This window comes from Phyllobates terribilis, unplaced genomic scaffold (assembly GCF_046119375.1).
Source record: "Phyllobates terribilis strain yellow unplaced genomic scaffold, ASM4611937v1 Scaffold_4__5_contigs__length_816908805, whole genome shotgun sequence".
Taxonomy (NCBI): Eukaryota; Metazoa; Chordata; class Amphibia; order Anura; family Dendrobatidae; genus Phyllobates; species Phyllobates terribilis.
In genome coordinates, this window is record NW_027362764.1 from 240,110,206 (window position 1) to 240,131,920 (window position 21,715).

Sequence of the window (21,715 nt, forward strand, 5' to 3'; positions counted from 1 at the left end):
AAATAATAACACAATAAAACTTTTACAGAACGTCTAAAACTCATTGCAAAGATAATGTGGACACCTATTAATGTATTTTCACCAGTTATGTGGCAATAGTATTTTGAAAGATAAGGGAAGCTGATGTCAGAAAAACTGGCCTAAAATGCTTTGCAAAGATGCAAAAAAATTGCGCTTTTAGGTGTTTTCACAGCAGTCCTGGCCAACTCTGCCAAAGTGTGGGGAGCTTATCCGGGACAGGGGTGAGGCATCTAATTAATAACCTGGTGTGGCATACCATATGCCAGAATTCTTAGTCCAGGCTCTGACTGGAGTAATATTTTTGTTGAGGCACATGGAGGCACATCTTAATGAGTTAGGCGCCTTTTGCTTCACCATGTCTCTTCATTAAGTCTTCATGAATTGAGGCCTTGGAGATCAGGTATATCACTTTTAAATGAAACCTTTGCCTTTATATATTTTTTTAAAGAATGTTGTGTCGAGCAATGGACATTTTTCTAACTACTATATTAGTGTTGATCGAGTATGTATCATTAACCCTTTCCGGCGAGCACGCTTGGGTGCTTGCCGAGTATTTGGGCGTGCTCGCCATTTCATTCACTGTCCCCGCATCGGCAAGTATCACAGCTGTTACACATGCAGAGATTGCCTGTCTGACATCCGAGCGTGCTTGCCGGAAAGGTTAATGAAATATACTCGATTAAAACTATTCATAAAGCCATAATGCAATGTCAAACCAGACTTGGGGTTATTTTTCCCCTATACACCGACACTATGCGCTAAATATATGCATTTTGGTGAACTCTGCTTTCGAGGGGGGGGGGGTGACTAATATTAGTAATAATATCTTGAATATACCTATGTACCTAAAAAGTACAATTTTTCTCTCTAGTAAATAGTTATCAGAAGATGGTGACAATAACATCTACATGAATATCTAGACCCAAGGTTTCAAAGTGGAACACTGCACAGAGTCTTTCCTCCCCATGCGCATTAGTGAAAATTGGGTACACTGAGGCTGTTGTTGGCTCACTGGTTGTCCTTTGGATCACGTTTAGTAGGTGCTAACTACTATTACAGCAAGACTCATATTCGCCAATGCAAAGTTGATCAGACAAGTATGTTTGCTAATTTTTTCTCTGCTTTCTGCACATCAACTTCAAGAACTGACTGATCACCTATTCTCTTCTGCATCACATCCCTTGACATGTGCTATAGTAATCAATGTTATTCAGTTCCCCCGTCATTGGTTTCAATGCTGTGCCTGATTGGTGTATATACATATTGCATGAGTTGTTCATGCTTTATATGAAAAAGTCAGTATTTTCTTTGCATCGGGATTAAAGAAAGCGCAATGTACTGTACACATGTTTCTTCAGGCACACTGTTTTTCGTTACAATCTTTTAGGCACATAAGACATAGAAATTTCATTTTCACATAATGTTTTTCAAGTAATAAGCGCCATGCAATAAATGTACATGGTTACAATGAACAATTTCCCTCTAATGTTGGTCAATACAGGTCACGGATACTAATAATGAGTTTGGCACCTTCTAATAGCCATGAAGCTTTCTATACCAGACTGTGGACAGCACAAAATACAATAGTGAACAATGTACACAGATAAGGATTATCATTATCTGGAACTGAAATAAGTGGAAAATTCAATAACCCGAGACTTTATTTACCACCATTCATGGCGTTACTTGACTTCTGTGCATTTCAGCAGCTGAAGTACCTTAGCTATATTGCAATCTGAGATAACTGTAAAGTGAGATAAATGTCTATAGGCCTTAGATTTAAAAAAATAAAACAAGGTTAAACATTCGCAAGTGTGCTGTTCAAGTAAATGTATTCTTGAAACTTAAGGTTCCTGGGGTTGAGATCATTGGATAATAAGCTTTATGATATAGCAAGGCAAAAATTACACACATATTTTTAAATGACTATAACAAAAGATATATTTGTTGGTAAAAGATTAAAATAATCTATTTTTTCTATATCCAAATATACACTTTGCAATATAATATACACCTTAAATTTCACATCACGGCTGGAGTTGCAGTTTCCTACGGTGTGCTAGAGACCTCATCAGGCAAATGTCTGCATAGACTTGCATTGGAACGCTTCAAATCCGCAAATATGTAAAACTACTTGCGGAGTTGAAGCGCATTTGCTGCGATTTTGGAACACAAGACCGAAACAAATGGGAAGTGACCTCATGTGGGGGCGTTCCAGCCTTCCCAGACCATCCCATAAATCCAGGAAGACCAGAATCCCATACCATTCCCATCTTCCTGGATCATGGCTGAGCACCTGGGGTGGTACAAGATGGACCTGAATGTCCCGGTCATGATTGGTGTCTGTGGGTGTCTGCGGGTGTCTGTGCGGTGTCTACGCGTGTCTCGTGCAGGCAGACATAGGTCAATGTGACATTACTTCTCCCATCGGCCTATGTCTGTCCCCCGTCCACTAGTGCCAGCAGGATCAGCTTGATGGGCGCAGTAGTTCCCATCAGCCTGATCCTGCTGTTAAAAATGACCTAATGTGTCCTTTAAACTGGCCCCATATGTTTATTTTTGGCCCCCATAGGTTTATATTTTTGCCCCTATAAATTTTTAATTTTTTTTATGCCCCCATATATTTTTTTTTTGTCAATCTATTTTTTTTTTTAATTTACAGTCCCCATTTTTTTTTGGTCCCCAATAAATTTTAAAATTACATTTCATTGGTAGACAGTGGTTGCCTAAAAGAAAATTAGTTTATACATTACCTGTCTCTGCCGATCGCCACCTAAAATAAAGTAAAAAATAAAAAAATACACCTATACTCACCTAGACACCTAATTCCCCGAAGCCATCGATCTCCTGTAATAAAATATAAAATAAATAAACACAATTTTATCCTTACCCCTCCGTAGTAGTCCACGAGTGTCCCACGAAGATCTCCAGTTTAGAGCAGCCACATAAAATGTGACCGCTCTAAACCACTGCCGCCGCTACAATGACAGGGCCGTAAAGCAGCCATGTCATTGCATAAGCGAGTTCACCGGAGTTCAGGCAGCGCTGCTCCGGTGAACTCCTTTATGGCCCCGCTGACTGTGAGAAATTCCCACGGTACAGCAGGGCCGTAAAGGAGGTCACCGGAGCTGCGCTGACTGAATGCACTCTGGTGACCTCAGTCAGTGGCTCACACTGCCGGGAGCGGATGTGTTCCCGGCAGTGTGAGCATACAGCAGCCATGACAGCTGTCACATCTCCAGATGTGACAGCTGTGCATGGGAGATCAGCGCAGGAACGTGGACAGGTAATTATTTTTTTTTAGCAAATTAATAATTAAATAAAATTGTGTTTTATTTCAAATAAATAATTTTTTTTTGGGTGTAGTGTGTGCTTTTTCTTTTTAACTCTTTGTAGGTTAGTAATGGGGGTATCTTATAGGCGCCCCTCATTACTAACCTGGGCTTCATGGCAGCTGGCGCTGACATGAACCCCACCACTATTACCCCCTGCCACCACACCAGGGCAGCGTGGAAGAGCGAGGCTAAGTGCCAGATTTGGCGCACAAATATGATTCGCCAAATCTGGGGCGGCTGAGGGCTGATATTATAGCCTGGGAGGGGGCCTATAACCTTGGCCCCTTTCTAGGCTATTAATATCAGGTTGCAGCTGTCTGCCTAGCCTTTGCTGGCTCCAATTTATAGGGGGACCCTATGTAATTTTTTTTTGGGGGGTCCCCCTGTAGAATGGGCAGTAAAGGCTAAGCTAACTGCTGCGGCCTGATATTAATAGCAAGGGAAGGGGCCATAATCGTTGGCTACTTCCCAGACTATATCAGCCCTCAGCCATCTGCTTTCCCTCTGCTGGTTATTAAAAATACGCGTGAGCACACCCATTTTTTTTTTAATACATTGAAATGTAAGATTATTGTACAACGTATGCGTGACCAAGCATACATTGAAATGGGTCTGTGTGTGTCTCCGGTATGTGTGGAAAAAGTCATCACCACTGGTACCGGAGATTCTGACGTGTGAAAGAGCCGTAATTGGATATTGGGTGAGGAGTGTGGATGGGGGGGTGTGTGCCCATACATACACACGCGTACATATCTGCATAGCGTATGTATGTGTATATATATATTTTTTTATATTAATTACAGGGGCTGCAGTTTTTGTGGCATCCTGAATACTTCCAAAATGGTGAATGACATCATTATTGGCCTTTTTTTTTTCACTAACTTTATTTGGCTTCAAAAACGCTTAAAAAACTCATGAAAAACGCATCAAAAACGCGTTAAAAACGCATCAAAAACGCACATAGAATCGGCATGCGTTTTTCTGGCAAGGAGATGCAGAAATGGTCAGGAAAATTTCTGCTTCATTTCTGCATCGTGGGCACATAGCCTTAACATATTGTGGTTGCTGGAAGTAAAAAGTATGCCTGGCCAGAGGCAGCTGCCTGCAATGATTTGGGTATGGAAGGCATTCTTTAGGCTATGTGCCCACGATGCAGAAATGCTCTGTTTTTTTCCTGAGCATTTCTGCATCTCCCTGGCAGAAAAACGCATGCGGATTGTACATGCATTTTTCCTGCCAGGGACATGCGGATGTGAAGCATTCTTCACATGCATTTCCGCATGCGGGTTGACAAGCGCTTTCCAAGCGATTTTAGCATCACTTGGAAAGTGCTTGTCAACTTGGTCACACAATATAAATCCATGCAAACGGCATGGATTTATATAGTGTGACCCCTAAGAATGGTTAAAAATAAAAAAATAAATCTATACTTACCTTCCGATGGCCCCTGGAGTCTTGATTCGCTCCATCCTCCCTTGCCGGCAGATCGCGCTACACTGGAGGACCTGTCGTCACATGACTATGACGTCAGCGCAGGTCCTTCAGTCCACCGCGATCTGCCGGCATGGGAGGACGAGAGCAGCAGGGGCCATCAAAAGGTAATTATAATATTTATTTTTCATTTTATTCTTTTTTTCACAGGTTCTATGGTACCTGGGTCCGGAGGAGAGTCTCCTCCACACCCGGGTACCATCCGCACATTGAAATGCATGGAATGCGCATCTACATATGCAGTGATGCGTAATCCATGCGTTCCAATGCATATCAATGGCGGCAAAAATGCAGCGCTTCCACAAAATAATTGGTAGTGCTGCGTTTTTTTCCGCAATGATAATCCGCAGCGGAAATCTCCGCAGCATGTGCACAGCACATGCGGATTATCATTGGGGAACATGGCACGCCTTCTGCCATGCGTTTTTTAAATGTTTCTGCAGCGTTTTTGCCGCTGCAGAAATGCTTAAAAACGCATCGTGGGCACACAGCCTTAAAGAGGTTGTCTAGTAGATTTTTTTTATAGGATTTAAGCAAGTAGTGGGGTAAAATAACATGATAACTTATAGTCACTGGTAATCCAGCATAAATTTTCCAAGGGTCCTGCTAGTCTTTTTGAACTGTCCGGTAAACATAGCCATGTGCTGACCATACACACATGAGTATTGCAGCCTTTTAACCTCAGTAACCATGCAATGACTGTGCTATCATGCAATAATTGTGCTACCATCACTACAGAGGCCAGTATTTAGGTACAACAGTCATGTTTGTATAGTTGACACATCATGACTGCAGGACTGTTCACAAAGACTTGGGGACCATCAGATCTGTGACGCTGGTGCAGAGTGGGTTACCAGGTTGGTATAAGTAATTTTATTTTATCACATTCCCGAATTTGAGCTCATTTTAAAAAATTCAAGACAATCATTTAACAGTTGAGTTGTCTTCAAAGGGGCATAAAAAGGCAACAAAGTAGTTCAGTGATTACTAGCACTGTAGCCTTGCAGAGCTGGAGTCTTCGGTTCAAATCTCACTAAGGACAACATCTGCAAGAAATTTGTATGTTTCCCCCGTGTTTCCCCCGTGTTTGTGTGGGTTTCCTGGGGTACTACGGTTTCTTCCCACTCTAAAGACATACTTATAGGGGATTCAGATTGTGAGCCCCAATGGAGACAGTGAGGATGATTTCTGTAAAGAGCTGTGGAAATTAATGGCGATAAATAAGTGAGTAAAATACATAAATAAATAATGGGATCATAACCCTTATTATCTAGAGCCTGGAAAATTCTTCCATCCAAGAGCTGAAGGGATCTGTGAAGCTACCATAGTTTTAGATGAGCACAGATCTTCTGTATTCTGGTACTTTCACATGCAAGTATGGAGTTAAAATGTTCCAAGCTCTTGGTAATAAGGGTGATAAGCCCATCATTTATTCATTTATTTATTTTACTTGCTTATGTAGAGCCACTAATTTCAACAGCGCTTTACAAGGCATCTAATGCAGGTTTAAAATTTTGAAGAAAAATTAATGAAAAGCACAAGTCCATTCCATATTTCAGAGAAACAGATATTATATGATTTTGAGACCAGGACAACAAATTTTACCAGAAGCACCATGTCATAATGTCACATAAGCCTGATCTCGAATTACATCATGTAATATAGTCCAGAGCTGCATTATCAGTCCAGCAGACTTTAGAGATTAAACTTTCCAGCACATTTTGCTTTGGAATATGCACAATGCTTGTACTGTGGTAATTCACTATCTGGAAAGTTATATCTTTACATCAGGCACTGTACAGTCAACTCATCTAATGTAGGAAAAAAATATCCCCTTTTATTACAGGCACTACAATAACAAGCAACAGATTTGTGAAGTCAGTTATCATTGGGGATAAATGTATAATTATTGGGGTCTGACAGCTGCGACCCCCACCTATCATATGAAAGATGGCGCTAAAGTTCCCTTTTTTACATGGAATTGTAGTGAGCATGTGCAACTTTTTACTGTCCATAGAAGTGGTGGTCGCACATGCTCACTACTGCTCCATGCACACAGTGGAATTTGGTCTTAGTAATGGGCAATTAATGAGGGTCTCAGCAATAAGCCCTTAATGTCTATACATTTATCATCTATCCTGTGACTAGGTTATGCAACAGCCATTTTCATATATATGAACTGTAAAATGGACAAGCTCATAGTTTATATCTGAGACTGGGACCATTGCAATTTTCTAAGTCATAGCATTTTTTCAGATTTATCACTGCACCAGGATCTCTACATTTCCTTATAATATTCCCTTATTTAGGGGTATGTTTATAGGAAACAATGGGATCCAACTAATCATGGGACCATATAGTTCTCCCCACTCCTCTACGTGGGGGATTTTACAATGTGTGAAACGCTAGATCTGTTATTTATAACATATTATTTAAAGAGATCTATATTTTTAATGCATTCTTATGTGACCAAACAGATCCATAACAAGACTATGGAAAGATGCCAGTTCTCTGAGAGTTATGGGAATAAGGCTTGAAGGCAACATAGGTACCATGAACTTTAGTGTAAATCATAAGCAATGCTTTTAAACACCTCATCTTTCCCAGTGTGCACTATTCACATCTGAACCTGATGGCACTTACTGTGAATAAAAGGCTTATTCTGATGTGTCAGCACTTACACTGGAGACTTGCTGTGGCGATCCGTAACTAGAGCCTTTCTAGCTGTCTAGGTTTTATATGTGCAAAGTACTGAACCTCTCTGACTACTACAGAAGAGTAGAAATACTGCTGAGATCCAGAGAAAATACAGACTGCAGCCTACCCTGAGAAAAAGGATTTCCTCCCTGCAGATCCAGCACTTTTTCCTGCTGAGTTAATTGTTTTGCTTCAGTAATAATGACAATAATAATAATATTCTAATTCTAAAGATATGGCACAGGAACGGAGACTGTAATATTAAGGCGGAAGTAGGAGTCTATGTGAATGTTGTTTTTACTCTTGTCTACTGATGACCTCTCCTGGTTGAGTTGCTCATTATAGATATTTATTCTGAGAAAACGTTTAGCAATACACAAAAATGGATAAGCCATAATAAAAAAAAAGCTATATAAATGATTGCATCTGTTCTCAATGCAAATCTAAATGAAGTCTGAAAGAAGAAGCATGAAAACACTGGAGATTATTTCCCTTTCTTTCATTTTCTAACTTATTTTAGTTAAATATGAAAGTTGATTAAATTAAACCAGGGAAATGCAATGTTCTGTCTACATTCTTGGCAAGAGCGCTCAATCTCTTTACTTGCAATCAGCAAAACAAGTCAATTGTCTGATTTTAGCATCTTATAGGGTAACACCTGCAGCCGCCTTTTATCTGCTGAGACAAAAACCCTTTTATGTAGAAATAAAACCTGCAAATATGGAATTAGGAAGGATAAAGTCATTTCATTTTGTCTCTCATTCAATCATACACATATTCATTCTATGTTTTTAAATATTAAAGTATTTTTTAGAATCTCTTTACAATTTCTGGTATTAAACTTGTTACTTTATACCTACAAAACATCAATCAGATGTAATCAAATATAAAATCTGCATACACATATTGAAAAACACAAAATATGGCCCAGGCTATAATTATTAGTAAACAGCTTATCTGATGGTACATAACCCACGAGCCAGTAAAAAAATGAAAAAGTCTTACATCTTTTTGTATATCCATACATAGGAATAGAAATTATTTCGATTTTCCCTGGAATTGCCAGCATATTCCAAATTCATACAACCGATGCTTAATCTTTTACAATCGTTATCTTAAAGGAGTAATAAACTTACTGTTCACATCATAAAAACAGCTAATTTCATTTCCCTTTGAAAGCAAGTCTCATTTGTTTCTGGAGATACCCTAAACTTAAATTAAGTGAAAAGAGTAGCCATTGGGGTAGATATGTTTTCTGGACTTTCACAATTCTAGCCTGAAATGGCTGCTTACATAAAAGGTTTAACCCAAGTAAAACTTAAGTTAGAGATCCGTTAATATGCCTATTACTAGAACTCTTAAAACCAAAAAAACTCACGTCAACCCATTAAATCAGTCCTTAATAAAAGCATTCCTTACTTTTAAAACAGTCAATAGGAATAATTTTCATCACTATTAGAGTATCGTAAACTGCCATAATGCAACTTCCTTGTGGTTGTTATTCATCAAATTATCACTTTTTGTGTAAGGAAGACATAAGGTGTAAAAAGTTATGGAACTAAAATGGTGCGTGAGCCACTTGGGTGAGAAATGAGAGCGAAGTGTGATGCTACAATAGTTGTAAATCAGTCATACAAGAAGCCTATGTGACACCGCTTCCCTTCAAAGACACATGGCCAAAAACTTGTTGGAATCACAATTTACTGTATTGACACCTACAGTAAAATACACATTGAAGAAGGTCTGAGCTGATACCATGATGTCTAATTTTTCTACTCAACTTCCAGCTGATTACATGCTCCTCACAAAATCACAGGAATAATTTATGGTGAAAGGGAAGTACATTAGGGCTAATCAGTCATTTAGCCAGAATTCCTTATGACAGCTCCCACTTTGATGTTCCTTACTTCTTATCTATTAACCACATGGGCTACAGCCTGTAGTTGTCTTGCAGAATCCCACATGTGTCCATAATACAATCAGATCACCAGTATAGTCAATAGCTGACTCTCTAATGCTACTTTATGATAAGGCAGGTGGTGACTTGAAAGGGAAGAACACGACTCTCATGTATTAATAATCAGGCACTATGCATATTTTATTTTCTGTGAATATCATAATACAATTGACATAGGCCTTATATAGAACATTAGTACGAACAAGAAAACTATAATGCCACCAAATAACTACTCATGATATGATCATATGAATCACAGGACAAGCAACTTTTTACCATAAGAACCTGATCATGTCTAATTAGAGCCCAATTGGGTCATGCAGCACTGTGCAATATGTCATACAATCATTATAATACACCTTAGTGCTATTCCTAGATCAAACCATCACTTCATTTTTACAACTGGTGACCATATAGAGGTGAGGTGTGATTCCTTCACCTTCTGCTTATTCACAATAAAGGTTTATGCAGCATCATTGGACACTATCCCTCCCTTTAGAATGAATGTGGAACCACAGACCATCTGGTAACAGATGTCATATTAGTAAATATTTTCTTTTCCAGTCCCAATAAAAAGTAGCAAAAATCAAAGCCACAGAAAATACCATCATGCAGAACTTTTAGGAAAAGGCCAACTCTTGATATGAGCACTGTGTCTGCTGCCTGCTCATGATGCAGGCAATCCTCATGAGCAAAAATCCTGCTCTCCTAAAACAAATCCACACTGCTGTGCTGCTAAAGAAACACTTGGAAACAAGTAAAGAAGTAAGGAGATAGAAAAGGCAATGATAAGACTTACGGGAATCAGAGGTGGCACTCCAGGCTCTGCAGTATAGGTAGCTCCAAATCCCCAGGACAAGAGCAGCCCCTCTGGCTCTGCAAATCCAAACCATGGCTTCTCAGGTTAAACTCCAGATCCCACAGGGTTAGTACAGTAACTTGCTCCTCTATGTCCTCCTTAGGGAAGTGATGTGGGGTGTTCTTAAAGGTGGAGTGACACAGGGCTTCCCTTTTAAAGAATAACCAAACCCACCCCCCTTTTCTCCTAGACCCTTGGCTGAGTCACTGAGACCTTCTTCTTCTTCAACATTCAAGTAACAAACTTGCTCCCTCTTTGCTGGAGAACATGATTAAATGAAGAAATGCAGAAGAGAACAGGACCAGCAGAAATGATGTGGAGTCTTAAGAGGAAAATCCCAGAATGGTCATGTGGCAGCAGGTTAGGATAGAAGAAATCAGGGGATGGGAGCAGTGGTGCTGATGCTGCTGCCTCTGCAGCTGAGTCCTTCCTCTCTCTACTGTGATTGGAATAGCCTTAGCTCAGACACACAGGCATACTGTATATATATGCATGCACACAACAGGGCAGGCAGTCCTAAAAGACACTCCCCATACACACAACACTTCTAGATTTATTCAGCAGAGATGAAGAGCAGCTCCAGTACTGCAGCACCAGCAGCTCCTCAGCACTCCTCTTCAGAAGATCCTCGCCAAAGCTGCGGCCACACATGCAATTCTGCAATGTTCATTCATAATGCACGGCCAGATAAATCACCGAGATGAGACTATTGTGAGGTGGACGCTTTCTAGCAGGAGAGGGTGTTGTTTTAATCTCTGCACCAGCTCCTGCAGACTGATGGAAGGGGGAGGGGATATATTAAAAGGCTGATCAGGGAGCTTGGGATGCTAAGGTTACTGTCTGCAGTTCTGACTTTTCTCAGTAGATGGCCCTTTCCCGGCAGTGAAGTGATTACTATACATAATACACAGTATTACTAAATATTAACTGTCTAAATGCATGGCGTGCTTTGGAGTCTTATAGTTTATAATATTTACTGTTACATTTTGTAGACTGTGAAATAAAGATATATCTGTTACGTGCACCTTTTATTTATTTATCAATTTTATCGCTTTTGCATTTGGAATAGGCACACAATTTTCCCAGGTTGAGGCAAAAGTTCTAGTATTGGCAGAAAAATACCTGGCGATTTAATATTTGCATTGCTGTAAGAAGTTATTAGCTCACGCAATGAGTGCTTGAATGATACATAGGAAACTTTAAGGCGTATAAGGGTAAAGTCTCATGTTCACTTACATACATTTCATGATCAGTTTATTTATTGCTAAATAATAATAAGAAGAATAGAGTAAAGTGTCATAGTCTCTTACATACAATATCTTGATGGGTTTATTTCTTGCTAAATAATAAGAATTGAGTAAAGTCTCATATTCACTTACATACAATATCCTGATCGATTTATTTCTTGCTAAGTAATAATAATGAATGATTATTATCTATATAGCACCAACATGTTGTGCAGAACGTTATAATTCAGGGGGTACATGCACAAACATAACGAGACATTACAGAGTGGAGTGAGGGCCATGCTCGCAAAAGCTGACACTCTATAAAGAAAATATAGGAGACTCAAAATTGAAAAAGTATTTGGATTCTGTGCTCCAGCCATCTTTAGCCAATACAATATACAAAACAATAAGTTTTTATTGATAGACAACAGTTAGAAGTAACGCAAGTAATTATAAACATTTTTACAACACAGAAATTATTACAGTAAGAATCGACCTGGGGGGGACAGAGAGGGTGGGTGGTTGAGACAGAAAGAAACTACAGAGGGTAAAACTCGAAGGAATAAAGAGTAGTGATGGGCGAGCCCGTCACTGTTCGGGTTCGGCTAATATAGCCGAACACCGAACAGCTTTTTTAAAGTTCGGGTTCGGGTACCAGAACAGTACCCGAACACCGAACCCGAACACGGACCCCATTCATGTGCATGGGAGACCCGAATTTGCCTGGTTTCCTGCGCTGTCATTTGCATGATAGCGCAGGAAACACAGGCTCTGATTGTGGTAATTGCATTAACGGGGTCAGTGCGCTGTGACATCATGCTGACAGGAGTCAGCATGATGCCACAGCTGTGACAGTCACCTGGTTTCAAACACTGTCACTTGCGTGACACCGCAGGAAACACAGGCCCTGATCGTCAGTAAAAGCAATACCGCGGTCAGAGCGATATGGCATCATGCTGACAGGTGTCAACATGATGCCACAGCAGTGACAGTGACTCACAGTAAAAAGCTTACCGCGGGTCATAGTCGCCGGCTGATGGTACTACTACCACCATCAGCCGGCGCCTCCTGCCATAGGAAACAGCGGGCACAGGCGCCGCTGGATGGGAACAGTAGTCTCCCATCCGCCGGCGTCTGTGCTCTGCTGAGTGTAAAAAGAAATTTCAAAATTAATAAAAAAATATTAAAATAAAAATAAAACACACTATACTCACCTACATCTTGTCCCCGATGTTCTCCGCACCTGCAAAAAATAAAAAGTAAAAAACACCATATACTCACCTTACAGCTAATCCCCGAACCCCACGATCATCTGTAATGAAAATAAAATAATAAACCAACCTCATCCTTACCTTTCAGATGCAGTCCAAATAACGAGTGTCCCATGAAGATTCCATGAACAGAGTGGTCACAGTGTATGTGACCGCTCTGTTCAGCAGCCGGCAATACAGTGACTCAGTGTATTGCCGGCAAATGAGGTCTGTGCATGCACAGTGAGTATTTTCCCTCACTTGCCAATGAGTTGAACTCAGTTGAACTCATTGGCAAGCGTGGGAAAATACTCACTGCGCATGTGGTAACCTGATTTGCAAGCTCTACATTGAGTCAGTGTATTGCTGGCAAATGAACAGTCACATACTGTGTGGCCGCTCTGTTCATGGAATCTTTGTGGGACCCTCGTTATTAGGACATTGGAAAGGTAAGGATGAGGTTGGTTTATTATTTTATCTTTATTACAGATGATCGTGGGCTTCAGCTAGAATGAGTGTGACGGTAAGTATGGTTTAATTTAGAGTATTAAAGGAATACTGTGTTTATTTCAAATAAAATATTTTATTCTGGGTGTGGGTGTTTTTTTCACATTTGCCTTACACTATGGGGTTAGTAATGGGGGCGTCTTATAGACACCTCTCAGTTACTAACCTGGGTTTGATGTCAGCTGGCATTATAAGCTGACATCAACCCCAGCCCTATTACCCCACTGCCAACGGCTACAGGGCAGTGGGTAGAGCGAGGCTAAGTGCCAGAATTGGCGCATCCTATTGATGCACCATTTCTAGGGTGGCTGAGGGCTGCTTTTTTTAGCCTCGGAGGGGGCCAATATTCATGGCCCCTTCCTAGGCTATTAATATCAGCCCCCAGCTGTCTGCATAGCCTTTGCTAGCTGTTAAAATAGGGGGACCCTAAGTCATTTTTTTGGGGGGTCCCCCATTTTAATAGCCAGTAAAGGCTATGTATACAGCTGGGGATTGATATTAGTAGCCTCGGAAGCGCCATGGGTATTACCCCCTTCCAAGGCTAAAAACATCCACCCCAGCTGTCTGCTTTCCCTCTGCTGGTTAATATAATTACGGTGTACCCCACGCCATTTTTGTTCAATAAATGTATTAATAAATTACAGTAAGGTGCACACGCAAAGCACTGATTATATATATCACATATTTATATCTATCTGTATATCTACCTATTATCTATCGATCTATTATCTATATATCTTGCTATCTATTATCTATTTATCTATTTATCCATATATCTATTTATTATCTGTTGATCTATCTAATTATCTATCTAAGATAGATAATAGATAGATATATAGATATATTGATGTATAGATAGATAGATAATAGATAGATAGATGGATAGATAGATATATAGATACATATATTGATAGATAATAGATCGATAGATAGATAGATATATGGATAGATACAGTATATGGATAAATATATTTATAGATAGATATGAGTTAGATATATGGATATTAGCTATTGAACCCCTTCTACGCCAAGGTGGTGAGCATTTTTATTGGTCATTTTTTAGTTTTATTAATGGCGCCGGAGTCAGCACATGCGAAAACCGTGCTACCCTGCGAATTTGCATATACAGTGTCTTCAATAAAATGGCGCCGTAGTGTCGTATGCACACATGCTGACTCCAGCGCCTCACTGCGCAGGCGCCAGCCATCCCGGCTTCGGACAGAAGGACGCGTCCAGCATATATAAGATGTACTGAGAATACAGGGTGGTGTACTCACTTACGCTGAGTGCTGTATATATAATGTACTGAGAATATAGGGGGTGTACTAATTTAGGCTGAGCGCTGTATGTATAACATACTGAGAATACAGGGGGTATACTCACTTATGCTGAGCGAATATAGGAGGGTGTACTTACTTATGCTCAGCTCTGTATGTATAATGTACTGAGAATACAGGGGTGTGTATGTAGCATCCCGAGGGTTCGGTCACTACAGAGGTATTGCATCTCACCCAGAGGTGTGATATCTCACTTCCAGGTAAGGATTGAGTGTGGCTCAGGACCCTAACGCCCACATGCACTACACCACATTTCCGGGGGACAGGGCGACAATGCTCCCAAGAGTGAGAACAACTGCCCCTGTCCCTGGCTGGAGTGGGGGGAGGGAACACCTAGAAAGGGGGAAACCCGGTAGTGTGTGGGTGGGGAGAGTAGATCCAGGGTGCACTGTAAGGAGGAGTATATAAGGTGGGCACCATCTTGAAGTCCGTGAAGTTGAAGAGTAGAGTAGAAAGTGAGAGAGAGAAGGAGGCAGGGAGCAGAGGCTCTGCATGGGCTCTGCCCCGCAGGCAGGCCAAGACTTAAGGCCTGGGCCTGGAGGAGAAGGAAGGAAGAAGAATGGTGGAAGCTCTAGGAGAAGACTGAAGGGACCCCAGGGGTGCGGACCGGCCAGCCGCCTCCGCACGCCCGCCGCTACCAGAGTAGGGGGGTCAGGCCAAGCAAAGGGAACCGGATCCCTCATCTAGTGGAGGAGGGCAACTACCCTCAGCTAGTAATCGGAGGCCATGTCATTGTACGTGCATGGCCCCTCACTACACCCGTTAGGAAGGCACCACATAGGACCCAGGGAAACGGAACATACGTTTGCCCGCCAAGGCCCGAGGCAGCTGGACATAAACGTGGTCAATTGTGGGGTATGACAGGCCAGAGAAAGGACACAAGAAGGGGGTCCTGAAAAGCATTCCAAAGGTACCTGGGAGTTGGCCGAGCCCCTCTCCTGGTGAGCACAGCACGACGTGGGCAGCCATTACCTGCAGAAGTGGCTTGGAGTGTAAAACTGTGAGTAAAGACCCTGGACTGCATCACTAAACTCTGAGTCATTACTGTTGCTCCCGCACACCATCACCCCCACCATCTGCACTCACTGCCCTGAGGCTATACTCCTCCCATTGGGAGTTATACTACCCTCTGCTGCGCACACAACATCAGCCTCAGCGGTCTGCCCCGCAGCGGCGGTTCTCAGTAACCGCAATCCACGGGTGGCGTAGTCGGATATTTAAACATTACAAAACCAAATAAACAGATCTGCCACTGGTTTGACCACCCTGAGCCACGGGACCGGGTCGCTGCCATGGAGACTACAACCCCCATCATTACACAGGGGCCCGGATCCGGGTATTCTCCCACACACGGCCCAGGGGGCGCGTCAACTTTGGCGTAGTTGGCAGGATCGAAACCAACCCGTTATATTCGGGTATTGTGTGCCTAGATACTGTTTCACTGTATTTCATGTGGCGCCCGCCCCAGAAGAACGGACGCCATGACGTGCACGCCAAAAGACAACAAGAAGCCACCTCCCATCGTGGGCCAGGTCCCAGAATGGCGCCAAAGAAGGAGCCCACCCCCAACAGCCATGAGTGCAGCTGTAGAGATGTCCATCATCGTGGGGGGGCTGCCCCTGAGAGTGATTGTCAGCAGATTGCCCCAGGACCACCCACAACAGGGGCGGAAGGAAAAGAAAACCGAGGGGCAGGTGTTAGAACCCTCCTGTTAGTTTTTTTTCTATTTTTGTGGTCACGTGGCCTGCTGCCTATTTATTCCAGCTCCGCCCTTCTGGCTTTGCTGGACTTCAGTGTTACTTTGACTCTTAATCTAGTCAGGTGCTTTGTACCTATCTCTATAGTTTGCTTGGTCCTTGGACCTCTAAGTATTTTTGTCTGTTTGTCTTTTTGCTCCGCTACAACTTCTGTTAGGAGGTGTCCAATTTTGTCCCAGTCCTTAGTACTTCTAGGGACCCCTCCCTTATATCTATAGGTCTGCGTTCAGACTAGCTGAGGACGAAGGCGGGTCTGTTCACAAGAAACAGGTTGCCCGCTGCATCGTAGGGAATCAGCTTAGTCCTATTGTAGGGACAGTTTTCCTATCTTTCCTTAGTTCTTGTAGCAGATCATAACAGTAAGTCCAGCCCAAAATCAAAAGAAAAAATCCTAAGGAACGAGATCCGGAGATCAGCATGGTGTCTGTTCAAGATTTGGCTCAACGCCTACAGGGATTGTCTCTTGAGGTGGCCGAGCTCCAGCAACACGTGAGTAGCTGTCCTGGAGCACATTTTGTTGAACCGAAGGTAGGACTGCCTGATTTTTTTTATGGTAAACAACAAGATTTTTTTTTCCTTTAAAAATGCTTGTTTATTATATTTTCGGTTGAGACCCAGGTCCTCTGGGAATGAATCACAGCGCATTGGGTTTATCATGTCACCTTTGCGCAAGGAACCACAGGGATGGGCCTTTTCTCTCCAACCTAATGATCCGTGTTTTAGATCAGTGGAAGATTTTTTTTCTGCTATGGGGTGGTTGTATGACGATCCTGATCGAGTCTCTTCTGCTGAGACACAACTGAGACGTTTAAAGCAGGGGTCAGGTGATGTTGAAAATTATTGTACACTCTTCAGAAGGTGGTCTTCTGAAGTGAGATGGAATGATTCGGCGTTAAAATGTTTGTTTCTTTCTGGTCTATGTGGAAGGGTTAAGGATCTGCTGATTGCTTTCCCTGCACCTGGAAACTTGCAAGAAGCCATGCATTTAGCTATACGGGTGGACAGGAGACTGCGTGCCAGGGTTAATGAGGAGAAAACTCCTGCTATGGCAGCTCCTAGTCATCAGAGGATCTGCTCAGACGACGGAGAACCGATGGAGATTGGGGCGATGCCACTCCGCTCTCAGGAAAAAGACAGCAGGTTTTCCAAGGGATTGTGTTTTTACTGTGGTAAATCTAACCATTTTGTTAAGAACTGTGAGCTTCTGTTAATCAAAGAAAAAAAAAAGGTCAGTTACGCCCGTATTGCTTGTTTAAACTCTAAGGGAGTATTTCTTTCAGGGAGTACCTCATTGCAGGAGGAGTTGATTGAATTTCAGGTTTTTATGGATTGTGGTTCTACACTGAATTTGATTGATAAGGGATTTTTGGAAAAACTTAAATTGGAACCTAAACCTTTGTCATCTCCTATTTCTGTGGTTGCTGTTGATAACACTCCTTTGAAATGTGTCATTCACAAGGTTTTTGAATTTCCCCTCACTATTAATGGTATTCACGAAGAGAATTTGGATTTAGTGGTATTAAATAATTTACCTTCTCCAGTAGTGTTAGGTTTGCCTTGGTTAATGTAACGGGTCTGGGAGGCGGAACCTCTGGGCTACAATACAAGGGGGCGGACCTTGTAAGGGAGCGGGTGGCGACCAGGCAGGTAGTCACAGGAGGTGACCAGGACAGTCTCTGGGTGTACGGGCAGGAGGACACGGCAAGTGATCGGGGCAGTCTCTGGGTAAAGGGTAGGTACGACCTGTGATGGCTGAACCTCCAGGTAGGCTAGCAAGGCAGATGGAGAATGTGTGCTCCCAGGTGAGCAAGCGAGAGTCTCTGGAATAGCAGGTGGTCACAGCACGTGACGGCGGAGCCTCCAGGTAGGCAAGCAGGCAGGTAACGGAGAAGCGCTCCCAGGTGAGCGGGCAAGAGTCTCAGGAATAGCTGGTGGTCACAGCACGTGACAGCGGAGCCTCCGGGCAGGCAAGCAGGCAGGTAGCGGAGAAGCGCTCCCAGGTGAGCGGGCAAGAGTCTGGAGTAGCTGGTGGTCACAGCACGTGACAGCGGAGCCTCCGGGCAGGCAAGCAGGCAGGTAGCGGAGAAGCGCTCCCAGGTGAGCGGGCAAGTTGGTCCTTAGACAGACTGACCGGAGTTGTAAGGCAGACCGTCGGACCTCAGGCAAGCAGGCAGGTAGCTGATGTGCGCTCCCAGGTGAGCGGGCAAGTTGGTCCTTAGACAGACTGACCGGAGTTGTAAGGCAGACCGTCGGACCTCAGGCAGGCAGGCAGGTAACAGGAAATCAGGCAGGATTAGGACAGCAAGCTGGCAGGAATCTGGCAGGTAACTGGCAGGTAACTGGCAACGGGACCTGAGGGCTGAAGCACAGGTGAGACACAGGTGCAAACAACATTGCTCGGGCACCTCCATTTTGGAGGAGGTGCCTTATATATGATGAAGTCCTCCGGCCATTGGCCGGGGACTCCTTAGGACGGCGCGCGCGGCCCCTTTAAGAGGAGGGGAGCGCGCGCGCGCGCGCCCTAAGCACAGGGGCCGGGAAGGAGCGCGCGCTGAGAGCAGAGCGGGAGGAGGACGCCGGGAAGGAGCGCGCGCTGACAGCAGAGCGGGAGAGGGACGCCGGGCACGGGGCAGAGCGGTGAGGGGAGCAGCGTCCCTGCCTAGCAGAGGGCAGGGACGCCGGCACTACAGTACCCCCCCTTTAGGCCCCCCCTTTTTTAGGCCAGACAAAAATTTAGCTAGGATGAGAGGGGCATGGATGTTCTCCCGGGGCTCCCACGTTCTCTCCTCAGGACCAAACCCCTTCCAATCTACCAGAAAAAAGGTCTTTCCTCTTACCCTTTTGGTGGCAAGAATGTTCTCTACCTCAAACTCGTCCTCAGCAGAAACCGGAGCAGGAGGCGTACCTGTATACTTGGAAAAAGAGTTAAGTATCACAGGTTTGAGGAGAGATACATGGAAGGAGTTAGGGATCCGTAAGTTGGCCGGGAGTTTCAATTTATAGGCCACCGGGTTGATCTGACTGGTGACCTCCAGAGGTCCGATGAACCGAGGCCCTAACTTGTACGAGGGTATCTTGAGTCGAACATATTTAGATGAGAGCCAGACCTTGTCTCCTGGACGAAATTGAGGAGGATCCAGGCGTTTTTTGTCAGCGTGTCTTTTCATCCGCTCGGACGACTGAAGGAGTGCGGATCGGGTACTCTCCCAAATGGAGGAAAATTTGCTAACGAGAGATTCCGCAGCCGGGTTGTCCACCGAGGTGGAGACAGGAAAAGGAATCCGAGGATGCTGACCAAAGACTACAAAAAACGGGGATTTGGAGGAGGATTCGCTCTCGTGATTATTGTAAGAGAACTCGGCCCATGGTAGGAGATCCACCCAGTCAGAATGGTGGGCATTAACGAAGTGCCGGAGGTAACTGGTCAGGTTCTGATTGATCCGCTCCACTTGACCATTGGACTGTGGGTGGTAAGCGGAAGAGAAGTCCAGGGTGACGTCTAGTAGTTTACAAGTGGCTCTCCAGAAGCGTGAGGTGAACTGTACCCCACGATCCGACACGATGTGGAGGGGCAGGCCATGAAGACGGAAGATGTTACGAATAAAGTCTCTAGCTAGCTCGGGTGCAGACGGGAGGCCTGGCAGGGGAACGAAATGAGCCATCTTGGAGAAGCGGTCAGCGACCACCCAAATGACCGTACAACCGGCAGAGAGTGGGAGGTCAGTTATGAAGTCCATTGCAATATGCTGCCAGGGGGCAGCAGGTACTGGGAGCGGAAGGAGGCGACCGGCTGGCAGATGTCTCGGAACCTTGTTGCGGGCGCAGGACACACAGGCAGAAACAAAGTCTATTACATCCTTGTGCAGGGTAGGCCACCAGTAGTGCCGGGAAATAAGCTGGAGGGTCTTCTTCTGACCAGCGTGGCCAGGGAGTTTAGTCGAGTGACCCCAGTGAAGGATCTTCTCCCGATCAGGTACTGATACGAACGTCTTTCCGGGAGGGAGACGATTTAGACTCACGGGAGCCACCTGCATTACTCTGGCGGGATCGATGATGTGTTTCGGATCTTCCTCGAGATCAGATACCAGAAAGGATCGAGACAAGGCGTCCGCCTTGACGTTTTTGTCAGCCGGGCGAAAATGAAGGACAAAATCAAAACGAGCAAAAAACAAGGACCACCGGGCTTGGCGCGGGTTAAGTCTCTGGGCATGCTGGAGGTAAGCCAAGTTCTTGTGGTCAGTGTAAATTATTACCGGGTGAAGAGCCCCCTCAAGCAGGTAACGCCACTCCTCCAATGCCAGTTTGATGGCCAATAACTCTCGATCTCCTATGGAATAATTGCGCTCAGAGGAGGAGAAGAGTTTAGAGAAGAAGCCGCAAGTTACCATCCTCCCGGAAGAAGATTTTTGAGTAAGTACCGCTCCAGCTCCAGAGGAGGAGGCGTCCACTTCCAGGAAAAACTGCTTGTTGCCGTCCGGGCGATGCAGCACCGGGGCGGAAGAGAAGGCCTGTTTTAAGGAAAGAAAGGCTTCTTCTGCTTCGGGCGGCCACTCTTTGGGATTAGTACCCTTACGGGTGAGCGCGGAAATTGGGGCAGTCCGGGAAGAGAAGTGTGGTATGAAGAGGCGGTAGTAGTTGGCGAAGCCCAGGAACCGCTGAATGGCCTTCAACCCCTCCGGTCGGGGCCATTTCTCGATGGCAGACAGTTTCTCTGGATCCATTCGTAGACCGGTCTGAGAAATAATGTAGCCCAAAAACGGAAGCGAGGTCTGCTCAAAGAGGCACTTCTCGTATTTAGCGAAGAGGTGATTCTGCCTGAGCCTGAGCAGGACCTGACGAACATCCCTCCGGTGAGTCTGGAGATCCGGAGAGAAGACCAAGATGTCGTCCAGGTACACCACTACGCAGGAGTAGAGAAGGTCCCGGAAAATGTCATTGACCAACTCTTGAAAGACGGCAGGAGCGTTACAGAGACCAAAGGGCATTACCAGGTATTCATAGTGGCCGTCCCGGGTGTTGAATGCCGTCTTCCATTCATCCCCTTGACGGATACGAACCAGGTTGTACGCCCCACGGAGATCTAGTTTGGTGAAGATTCTAGCCCCCCTCAGACGATCAAATAATTCTGGAATGAGCGGAAGGGGGTACTTATTCTTCACCGTGATCTGGTTTAGGCCTCTATAGTCTATACAGGGACGGAGAGAGCCGTCCTTCTTTTTGACGAAAAAGAAGCCTGCTCCCGCCGGGGAGGTAGATTTCCGGATGAATCCCCTGG

At 44.2% G+C, this 21,715-nt stretch overlaps 1 protein-coding gene across 1 annotated transcript in view; it reads right to left on the bottom strand.

Annotated features, from left to right (window-relative positions):
* Positions 1-11,141, bottom strand: part of CNTNAP2 (contactin associated protein 2) — a 3,253,420-nt gene extending 3,242,279 nt beyond the window's left edge. Inside the window, exon 1 of the mRNA XM_073678177.1 lies at positions 10,301-11,141. Coding sequence (XP_073534278.1) covers positions 10,301-10,394 — 94 coding nt within the window. The 5' untranslated portion in view covers positions 10,395-11,141. The remainder of the gene's footprint in view (positions 1-10,300) is intronic.
* Between the last annotated feature and the right edge of the window lie 10,574 nt (positions 11,142-21,715).